General features: G+C 36.2%; 1 protein-coding gene across 15 annotated transcripts in view; it reads left to right on the plus strand.

The window, feature by feature from the left end:
- Pdlim5 (PDZ and LIM domain 5) overlaps positions 1 to 11919 on the plus strand; it is a 205717-nt gene that overhangs the window by 61845 nt on the left and 131953 nt on the right. For all 15 annotated transcript variants that reach the window (XM_048813629.1, XM_048813630.1, XM_048813631.1 and 12 more), the window contains exon 2: positions 5527 to 5678. In XM_048813629.1, coding sequence (XP_048669586.1) covers positions 5527 to 5678 — 152 coding nt within the window. The remainder of the gene's footprint in view (positions 1 to 5526; positions 5679 to 11919) is intronic.

Genomic DNA, 11919 nt, shown 5'->3' on the forward strand with positions numbered 1-11919 from the left:
GAAAAAAAAAAAAAAAAAAACCAAGACCAGAGGTGAAGAGGGCCTAGAATTATGTGCACATGGCATGGGGTGAATATTGGAGAATTTCAGATGACGGGGGCTGAAGTGAGAAAGGTACAGAGGAAAGTGGGCAGAGAGAGAAGGAGGGAAATATTCTATAAACTCTGTGTGGGACTCGCAACCTCAGGCAAAGAAAGGTAATGCTTTTTAAAGAAGTATACAGCTACAATTAAGTCCATGGAAAATTGGACAGCAGTACTGAAAAATGCATTTAAAGATCAAAGGAGAAGCATTTCTTGTGGTTAGTTTGATTTATACTAATCTTGACCCAGGAGCCTCCTAAGACTGCTTCCTTCCTACACGTTGTGCATTTACAAAATCCACACACTTATGTCTACCATATAACATGTACAAGATATACTGCTGACAGAAAGTTAGTACTGCTTCAGACTGACATAAGTTATTCAGACTTGCAAGATCAGTAAAAGATGAACTATGTAAACAATAAGTGACCTTAGAGTCTTTCCTTGGCTGCTCACAATTCATAATAATGCTGCATACTACCTAATTAAGAGAAAAGAAACATTTGTCTTTCTGATGAGTGAACAGCTTGAGGAAGTTGTTCTGGGAATAAATGAAGCTTATGGGGAGTGTTCAGTGAGCTGTGTGCTCCCCTTTCACAAGTCCTGAATTTATTTCTATGCATCAGGCATTTCCCACTGCATAGTTCAGGCTCTTCATGCCCTTAAATTTAATTCAGGTGAGTAGGAATCCTTGCTAGAGACTAATGAAGATGGTTAGACATAAGAAAAGACTTCTTAGTATTGAAAACCAAGATGGTTAATATTACTATACTCAAAGAACTGTAAACAAAAAGTTTATGTGGCAGTTAAATCTGTAAAAGATTGTTCAGATGTCAGTGGGCGTTTGTTTCCATTTCCACTAATTGTTTGAATTATACTCTTCCTTATCTTTGTTAGATAAAGTTACCAAGGGAAATTGTGGCACCTCTTTAGAAGTCCTAGAAACCACACGTTATCAACTGTCCAAAATAGATTTACTTTGTTCTATGTAACAAAATAAGGTTTGACTTTTGACCATTCTTAGATCATTTCTACCTGATTTAAGATTCTGATTTTCAGATCAGAGCCTATTTTTTCTCCTTGTCCAATGAATTTAAGAGCATTTCTACTAGAATTTAGTGTATTAAACTGATGGGTTTCCTTATTGATTTTTTTTTTTTTTTAAAGGGGTGAGGTTCACTATTTGCCCAGACTGGCCTTAACCTCCTGGGCTCAGGTGACCCTCTTGCCGCTGCTTCCTGAGTAGGTGAGCTGGGCCTATAGCCATACACAACTATACCCAGCTGATTTTTTTTTCTTACTTAATAAGATCTAATAAAATATTTTTCTAAAAAATTCAGTATAATACAATTCAATACAATATTCAAGGCTCTTTAAGAAGAGCAAACTAGGAGCACAATCACTGACCCCCTCCCCTTTTTTTAGTTGTCAATGAACCTTTATTTTATTTTATTTTATTTTATTTATATGCAGTGCTAAGAATTGAACCCACACATGTACCTCACACATAGTACCTCACACATGCTAGGCAGGTGCTCTATCACTGCACTGCAACCCCAGCCCCAAGATCACTGAACTTAATGGAGCTTATTTTGAAATTAGAAACAGATTGATAAAAGATTATAGATGGCTTGTATTTCAGACTTTGGTTTTATTCTATATGGTATGAAGCAGAAGGCATTTGAAATTTTTCTACCCCCATTTTATAAATAGGGCATTGACATGAATAGAACTTTCTAGTCTTTTTGGTAGTGGGGCCATTGTATCAGGCCAATAACACAATTCAGCAAATTCAGGTGAATTATAAAAAGGTCTATTTTGGTTCACATTCTGGAGATCCAAGGTTGAGGGTCCATACCTGGTGATGGCCTTCTTGCTGCAGAGTCCCAAGATGATGCAGGACCTTATCTAATTGTAATCACCTCCTAGAGGCCCTACCTCCAGACACCATAGTTGAGTTCATTTTCTACCCAATTAACGCCTCACAGTTGGGACTAGATATCAATACATGAACCCTTGGCAGACATACTCAAACCATATCTAAACTTTATCAGCCACCATTTTGGAAATGTGAAGATAGAGGAAAGGAAGAGGAATTTGTAAAGTTTGAAGTTAGAGAAGGTCTTTAGAAAACTCTCATGATGCCAGGTGTGGTGGTACACCCCTGCACTCCCAGCTACTTAGAAAGCTGAGTCAGGAGGATCACAAGTTCCGAGCCAGTCTGTGCAACCTAATGTAGACCCTATCTCAAAATAAAAAAAAAAAAAGGGCTAGGGCTATAGGTCAGTGTTAGAGTGCCCCTGGGTTCAATCCTAAGTTCAGGGGGAAAAATAGGAAGAAGAAAAAGAAAACTCTGATGGTAAGCAAGTAGGTAATAGGAAAAATCAGGGTAGGACCAGAAAAGAGGAATGGAAGGCTAAACAAAATTTACTACTTTTGCTAGATATGGGACCCAAGAAAGAGTTAGAGCTATATAGGCTTTCTGTGCTCCATGGTCTGAAAATAAGGGTCACAGAAAAAAAATAGTCCTAGAAAAATAGATAATTCTGAGAAGTTAGTCTTTAACATGAGATGATAGAATCTCAGTAGTAGACTACTGGAGCAAAAGAGGTTAAAAAGTTTGGTTATGGCATTGTCTTTGATGTGATTATTTTCTTTTTTTGAAGGGGGGGATACCAAGAATTGAACTTAGGGGCACTTAACCACTGAGCCACACGCCTAGCCTATTTTTTGTGTTTTATTTAGAGACAGGGTCTCACTGAGTTGCTTATTGCCTCACCATTGCTGAGGCTGGCTTTGAACTCAACATCCTCCTGCCTCAGTATCCCTAGCTGCTGGGATTACAATTATTTTCTTCCTACATTGTTTGTTACCTTTTTGTTACCCCCAGACTGGGAATATTTAAAATGTTTCTGTTTGGTACATTTAGAGCAAATGCCTATAGGCTTTAGTGTTTCTATTTTAAGACTTTTTCATGTGATGAGGTGAGATGATAGGGAGGTTGTAGTTGTTTCTGGTGTGTGTGTGTGGTGTGGGGGGGTCATATGTGTGCACTTGCCCTTCTGACTCATAAATCTAAGATAAATTATAAAATCTAAGATGAATTATGATGTTTTACTTTTCCTCTTATCAGGACTCCAGATTTTAATTTATTTCATCATTTTAGTATGGAATAGATGTTGCTTTGTCTCACCAACGAACTCTTTCAGACTTGACTCTTAATTTTAGAATTAGCTCACACAGAGACTTCTAAAGAAGGCAGGAACCTTCAAAGGCCTTTGAGATCATCTAGGACAGCTCCCATATTTCTCAGAATAGTAATCTGATGTTGAGGTAATGATAATAGTCAACATTTATTGAGCTATTATCTCATGAAATCATTATAACAGTCTATAATGTATGTGAAATGGCTTTCCTGCAGTCACGTGGAAAATGATAGCCATAGCTGACTTTTTAGGACTTGTTTTCCTTAAAAATATATTCACAATTTAAACAATTTAATTCTTTGCAGTAGAGAAAGGTAGTCTTTTGTATCAAGTCAAATATTTGAATATTTAAAATAATAAAATACTAATTATAACACTCCACTTATTATTTAATATAGTAAAATCATATAAGTCATCTAGTAAAATTCATATATTTTGTGAAGGTCTGTAATGTGCAGAAGAAACACAGTCCTGGTACTTGTCTCCATGGGTCTAGCAATCAATACTATTTTCTTGATTTTTAGATCTAAATGCTTGTTCTTGTGTACTTGGATTGCTCTGCCTTAATGATGATGATGATCTATTTATTTATGGTAAGAGGGCAGTTTGAACCCAGGGATGTTTTATCACTGAGCTACATCCTTAGTACTTTTTATTTTTTATTTTGAGACAGGGTCTAAGTTACCAAGGGTCTTGCTGAGTTGCTGAGGCTGGTCTTAAACTTGCAGTGCTCCTGCCTCAGCCTTTGGAATTGCTGGGATTACAGACATGCACCAATGCACCCAGCTTGATCATTGTTTTTAAGAGAAGAATTAGACAGCTAAGGGTAGCAAAACCTACCTGAGCATTATGTGTGTTTTATTTATTGCTTTGCCTCCAGATTATGAAATTATTAAATTAATTTTCAGCACCTAGTTCTTGTTCAGTGAACTGAGGGTTGGTTTGTTTTGTGTTGTTTTTATTAGAAAGTAATTTTACTATTTTAATTAGAAAATAATTTTGCCGGGGCTGGGGCTGGGGTTGTGGCTGAGTGGTAGAGTGCTTGCCTAGCATGTGTGAGGCACTGGGTTCAATCCTCAGCACCACGTAAGAATAAATGAAACAAAGGTATTGTGTTCATCTACAACTAAAAAAAAAATTAAAAGAATTTTGCTGTGTTTCTTAAAATTATTAGAGGTTCTTTTTAGAACTTATACACACACATATATAATATATCATAAATGTTAACTCCTTTAATCATTTTTAAGTGTACAGTTTAGTTGCATTAATTGAATTTATCATAGTGTTCTGCAGTCATCATCACTATTTATTTCTAGAACACTTTCATCATCCCAAACAGAAACTTTAGTTTCAAGTACTAGAGGGATACTGGTTACTTCCTTTCCTGGGCCTCATCTCACGTATCTTCTAGATTCAGTGTAATCTGTTTATACTTATTGAATACAGAGTTTGTCATTTGAATTAGAATAGTTTCTTTTGATCTGTATTTTTTCATATTTCTAGGTATCTATGAAAACCACATCATTTTCCCTTTTATTTATACTTGCTGATTTGGAGCAATGAAATATATACACATGAAGTTTGAAAGGAGCTCAAGCTAAATGATGTAAATACATAGAAAAAAGATGGGGGATTTAGAACTGTGAAACACAAAGAAGTCTGAAAGTCTCAGATATGAGTTTCCTCCCACTTCTGCTGAAAGCCTGGAGCAGGAAGCACACCCAGTATAAAAGATATTTGGGCCTGTGATCTAAAAGAATTCAGTCCCCAAACACTGGATATGAACTGGACTCAACAGGAAGGACTGTTCAATAGATCCTCCCTCTGTGTTACTCTCTGTGCTCAAACAAAAATACAGCTGTTTAAAGAGTTTTTAAAAATTAGTTCTAAAAGAGTATAAAAAGTCCATTTAGATTACTCTTCTGCTAAAATGTGAAGTTTCCTTGACTACTTCTCTTCCTCATTCATAAAAATCGCCTATTACTGTTGCATAATAAAGAAATAGAGAAATTATCAGGAACCTTTCTCAGAAAATTATTTCACTTTTTTACAGAGTAAGAATTTAAGAAATATGTAAAAATCATTGGGCTTTTACCTGATAAGCAGTATAATTTTTTGTGTTATTTTAAAAGTATATTAACATATGTTTGATATAAGAAAAATATGATTTTTAATCTGCCTTTACTGTTATTTGTTTTTTTAAGATTGATGCTCCTAATGAAATCTGTTTATTACAGCTAAAAGATGGCGGCAAGGCCTTCCAGGCCAATGTAAGAATAGGCGATGTGGTCCTCAGCATTGATGGAATAAGCGCCCATGGAATGACTCATCTCGAGGCCCAGAACAAGATTAAAGGTTGTACCGGCTCTTTGAATATGACTCTGCAAAGGTAAATTGTTTTAAGTTTGGCTCTGAGAGAGAAAATGATACTCAAGAATTTGTGTGTGTGTGTTTCTCTCTCTCTTTCTCTCTGTGTGTGTGTATGTATGATTCATGCCATTAACTAAGAAGCAGTTTCTATTATCATTGTTTCAGGTAGATAAATAAAAAATGTAGTAACTATTCAGTTGGATAATTGAGCAGTATGAGAATTGCTGAAAGCTCTGGATTATTTCTCCACACAAAGGCATGTATTTGCATATTCATAAAAATTGTGTGTACAGTTTATAGTTTCAGAGAATTTAAGTATTCCTGAAATTTCTTATAAGGGCCAAGAATTCTTAATGTAGGGGAAAAAATTCTTTACCTTAATATTCTGAACAGTATATTAGAGTGTATTCCTATTTAATTTAAAATATTTTAAAATTTAAAAATTTTTTAGTTGTCAGTGGACTTTTATTTTATTTTATTTATTTATATGTGGTGCTGAGAATGGAACTCAGGGCCTCGCACATGCTAGGCAGGCGCTCTACCACTGAGCCACCACCCTAGCCCCTTATGGGGTATTCTCTTACAGTGCAACTTTTCTTTTCTTTTTTTTTATTTTTTATTGTTGGTTGTTCAAAACATTACATAGTTCTTGGTATATCATATTTCACACTTTGATTCAAGTGGGTTATGAACTCCCATTTTTACCCCGTATACAAATTGCAGAATCACATCAGTTACACATCCATTGATTTACATATTGCCATACTAGTGTCTGTTGTATTCTGCTGCCTTTCCTATCCTCTACTATCCCCCCTCCCCTCCCCTCCCCTCCCCTCTTCTCTCTCTACCCCCTCTACTGTCATTCATTTCTCCCCCTTGTATTATTTTTCCCTTTCCCCTCACTTCCTCTTGTATCTACTTTTGTATAACCCTGAGGGTCTCCTTCCATTTCCATGCAATTTCCCTTCTCTCTCCCTTTCCCTCCCACCTCTCATCCCTGTTTAATGTTAATCTTCTTCTCATGCTCTTCGTCCCTACTCTGTTCTTAGTTACTCTCCTTATATCAAAGAAGACATTTGGCATTTGTTTTTTAGGGATTGGCTAGCTTCACTTAGCATAATCTGCTCTAATGCCATCCATTTCCCTGTAAATTCTATGATTTTGTCATTTTTTAATGCAGAGTAATACTCCATTGTGTATAAATGCCACATTTTTTTTATCCATTCGTCTATTGAAGGGCATCTAGGTTGGTTCCACAGTCTTGCTATTGTGAATTGTGCTGCTATGAACATCGATGTAGCAGTGTCCCTGTAGCATGCTCTTTTTAGGTCTTTAGGGAATAGACCGAGAAGGGGAATAGCTGGGTCAAATGGTGGCTCCATTCCCAGCTTTCCAAGAAATCTCCATACTGCTTTCCAAATTGGCTGCACCAATTTGCAGTCCCACCAGCAATGTACAAGTGTACCCTTTTCCCCACATCCTTGCCAGCACTTGTTGTTTGACTTCATAATGGCTGCCAATCTTACTGGAGTGAGATGGTATCTTAGGGTTGTTTTGATTTGCATTTCTCTGACTGCTAGAGATGGTGAGCATTTTTTCATGTACTTGTTGATTGATTGTATGTCCCCCTCTGAGAAGTGTGAAACTTTTCTTAGTTTATCATTTTCCCATGTTTTTCTTCCTGAATACATTTTTTTTTGTACTAAGAATTGAACCCAGAGATGCTGTATCACTGAAATACATCCCACCCCTTTCAATTTTTTAATTTATTTTTTGAAATTTAATTTAATTTTTCCCCACATTTTTTATTGGTGCATTATAATTGTACATGCTGATATCAGGGTATTGCTACATTTTTGTACACATACACAATACACAATATAATTTGGCCAATATCACTCCCCAGCATTTCCCCCCTGCTTTTAATTTTTTATTTTGAGATAGGTCTCACTAAGTTCCTGAGGGCCTTGCTAAGTTGCTGAGTGTGACCTCAAACTTGTGATCCTCCTGCCTCAGCCTTCTGAGTTGCTGGATTTCAGGTGTGTAACACCTTACCTGGCCACAAATAATTTTTATATACTTGTTTGAAGGCTGGATTTTAAAAATTTATTATTTTTTACATTATTTTGAACTCACTTATAAAATAGTCATCTTTATATTAGGTATTAGAACATCCCAACATTAGGCCTGCATTGAAATCACCTGTAGTGTATGTTAAAAATACTGATTCCTGTGTTGAATCAGAATTTCTGAAGGTAAGCACCAAGAATTACATTTACATTCTACTTGATGCTAATGAATTATAAAGTTAGAATTATTGAAGTGTCCTGGGCTTAGTTTAAAGGAAGCGAGTAAGGGAATGGAGGGAGAGAGGGTGATTGAGTGATAGCTCAGAATCTTAGGTGTATAAGAAAGGAAGCTTGGTCATAGTTAAGGAGGGTTTTAAACAAGTCTTGTGTTTGATGATAATGGAAAGTGCACTGTATTCTGTCAAAATTGGAAAACACCGTCAAGACCCTCCCCAAACATCTCACAGTCTTCCATAAATTACCATGTTTATTGTGAACCTTTAAAAAGGTTCACAATAAACCATTATCTTTGGTTATGGAATCTTTTTTCTTGGAGCCTCTTGTGGGACTAGAGTTTTGTGGAATGCACTTTGGAAATGCTTCTCTGTTCTTTGCCACTGCTATCCTAGGTGTCCTAGGATTACTATTTAAAGGATTTATATGGAGTAAAATATATTTGCTTGTCTGGATGAGTACTAAGTTAGTTGAATAAAAATTTTTTTTTACATTTTAATTTTGACTTAGATCTACTTCAATGTATTATGACTTTCTAACTAGTTCTCTCTTTGGGGTCCTTTTTTTGTGTGTGTTTTTGTTTTTATGGAAGAAATTCCTTCCAGTAGGATTGCTGAATTGATGTTTATATGTATTTTACATTTTGATGAATATCAGCTATGCATTTTAATAATAAAAAATAATCAATGAGAAAAGTACTCTATTGCAAAAACAATTGTTTCAATATTATCCTTCTGTTCTATATATTGAGACATGTAATATAAAAGTTGTTACTAATTAAATGAAGTGTTCATTTTTTATTTATAGGCATTTGTACCATGTATGAATCTTGAAAGGGAACCAAGAATGTAAGAAACTTAACTTATCTGAGATATCTCAAAAATAAAACAAATACAAATGATTATGGTCTGTTTCTCACATTCTAAAATCACATGTGTATATAATTGTTTAAGCTCTTTTTTTCTGGGCTATGTGTCATTTTTTTTTTTTTTTTCATACTAGCCTGCTTGTTTTCACATTGTGCTTCTTATTTTATAACCAGGACCTAGTATCTTATTTTCTATTGAAAACACTTTGGGCCTCATAAGAATAGATGAAAACCAGATGTTACTCTGTTTTTATGCATTTCCAACTTAAGCAGTCTGCTACTGACTCTAATAAAGATTCTTTTAAGCTGCTGAAGTATAAAATCTAACAAATCAACTTACAAAACCAACTTGTTACCAACATTTGGTAATTCTACATAATCTTATCTTCATTTTCCTAAATATAGATAGTCAGAGACCTAAAATAGGGAGAATTTTAGAGTCCTCTTCTCATTGTAATTCTCTTCATGTTTTTGAACATTTCATGTAAAATAATATCAGCCTTTTTCAATGTTGTCTGTATTTAGCAAAATTCATGGTATATCACTGACAATGTTAACTGAAGAAAGTTTTGCTTTGTAAGGAAGAAATACAACTTTAAAGAGTTATATTTGATTCTTTTTTATAGCAAGGCCATATTTTTCTTAAGTTCTTTCTGTTTGTTATAGCCAATATTTCTGAATTTGAGCAGCATCTTATCTGGCCTCCAGTTACTCTTTTATCCCACCTCTCGCCAATCAGACTGCTCTGAATTCCCCTACAACAGTACTTTTCTCTGTGCAGTTCTTTTCTTTATAAATATAGTTTTCCTCATGAATATGTAGTATCTCCATGACAGACTTGTCTGACTTTGGTTTCCCTAGAGGCAGAACCTGAGATGGGGGTTGCTCTGCAAGTGATACATTAAGCATCTCCTTTCAGATGTTGCTTGTTGTTCATAGTGAGCGAGTAAAGAAGGATTGAGGAGCAGGAGAAACTGAGATGAACAAAGATGTGATTTCTCATTTGAGAAATCAAATTTCCTCATTTTATCCATCAGGAAACTTGGGAACAAAACTGTACCATAGAGTTTTCCTTGCCTTGAAGCAAAGGAACTGGGTTATTTACCCCTCCCTTGCATTTGTTAGTTCTTGGCTACCAGCTGTCCTGCAAGAGCGAGAGCGAGAGCAAGTACCCGCAAGCCAGCCTACACTGCAGTAGGAGGGGGTTTCTGTTGCTTCTACAAAAAGTTTCTGGTGTGGACCTTTAGCAACAAAGCAAGGATCACCGGGGGCATGAGTATACCACATCCACAGAAAGGTTCCTGAGGATCCAGGCTGGGTGCAAGAGTGTACACTATGAGCTCTATCCAGACCTAAATGCTGTGCTTAGAAGATGATGTTCTCTGCTTGGATACTGAGTGCATGTCTATTTTTTTCTAGAAATGTAGGAGGCTGAGGCAGGAGAATTGCAAGTCCAAGGCCAACCTTGGCAACTTCATGACACCCTGTCTCATGGTTTAAAAAATGAAAGGAGCTGGGGATGTAGGTCAGTGATGAGGTACCCATGCCACCGGGTTCAATCCTAGTACAATACACAAAAAAATTGTGTTCTCTGTAACCTTATCCCACTCAAGTTGCTCTCTCCATGTCACCACTAATCCTTGTCAAATATCCTCCATTCCATTTAGAATAAGTTTCTCAGCATCTCTCACATGCCCCTATGGCCCTTTGTGAAATTTGCTTCATCTGCAATGCCTACCACCTGTTCACTGCCCTTGTGTGCCTTTATATCCACAAAACCTATATCAACCCTTGTCTTCTGCCTATCGTTCCTACTGCTGCAACTCATTCATGTTTTACCTCTCAGAACTTACATGAAAGAGTTTATGCCATTCATTTCAACATTTAATTATACAATAAGTATAATCAGAAATAACAAGATCCATTCTTAGAGTCATGTACAAATAAACATAATTGGTTAATAGTTATATCCAGTGCTATCTATATTATTAAGTAATTAACTTACTTAATCTTATTTCTCCAAATAGGCTCCTTGAAAGCAAAGACCATGTTTTTTTGCTCATTTTTATTTAGCAACATCTTGGATAGTTTTGTGTTTTTGATATCTAATGAATAATTATTTGATACATAACCAGCATTATTTGCCAAACATGGAATTGTTTATTTCACAAATATTTATTGAACTTTCAGTATGTTCCAGGTACTATTATAGATGCTGGGAACATAAGACTGAACAAAACAGACAAAAATCCCTGCCCTCATAATACTGACATTTTAGTGGGCAGACAGGCAATAAACAGCAAAGGAGAATGTGTTGTATATAATGTGGTGTGCATTACTGGGAACATAAAGCACGTAAGGGAGACAGGGAGTGCAGAGGTAGAGAATTGCAATTTGAAATGGAGTGGTGAAGAAAGCCCCAGTGAGGTTGTTGGCTGTCTGGGGCCTGACAGTGCCAAACAGAGAGATAAGCCAGTGCAGTGGTCCTTTGGTGCAGAGTGAGTGGATACAGACTAGTAAGAGGTGAGGTCAGAGAGGTAGTATGAAAGGGGCAGAAGTGGAATAGAATTTGTCAGTCACTGCAAGGTTCCAATGTAAGTTTTCTTGGGCCTATGAAAAAATTGTTAGAAGGCTTTGGAAGGTTACAACTGCTTGGCCAGAGCTAGAGCAAGATTTAGGAGAAAATTGACTTCATTATTAGAAATGGAAGCTAGAGGAAAGAGCTGACCAACCCCCATCCCTAGTTTATTAGGGAATGCACTGCTGAGGCAGGAGAATTGCAAGTTCAAAGCCAACCCTCGAAAATTAATGAGACTCTGTCTCATGATATAAAAAAATGAAAGGGGCTAGGGATATAGCTCAGTGATAAAGTACCAGTGCCACTAGGTTCAATCCTAGTACCACAAAAAACCTAACACTGTAGAAACACATGATGATGTGTGGTGTGGTGGTGTATACCTGTAGTCTAAGCTACTCAGGAGGCTGAGGCAAGAGGATCATAAGTTTGAGGTCAGCCTCTGCAACTTAGCAAGCCCCTGTCTCAAAAAAAAAAAAAAAAAAAAAAAAAAAAAAAAAAAAAAAAAAAAAAA

Source organism: Marmota marmota, unplaced genomic scaffold (genome assembly GCF_001458135.2).
Source record: "Marmota marmota marmota unplaced genomic scaffold, marMar, whole genome shotgun sequence".
Taxonomy (NCBI): Eukaryota; Metazoa; Chordata; class Mammalia; order Rodentia; family Sciuridae; genus Marmota; species Marmota marmota.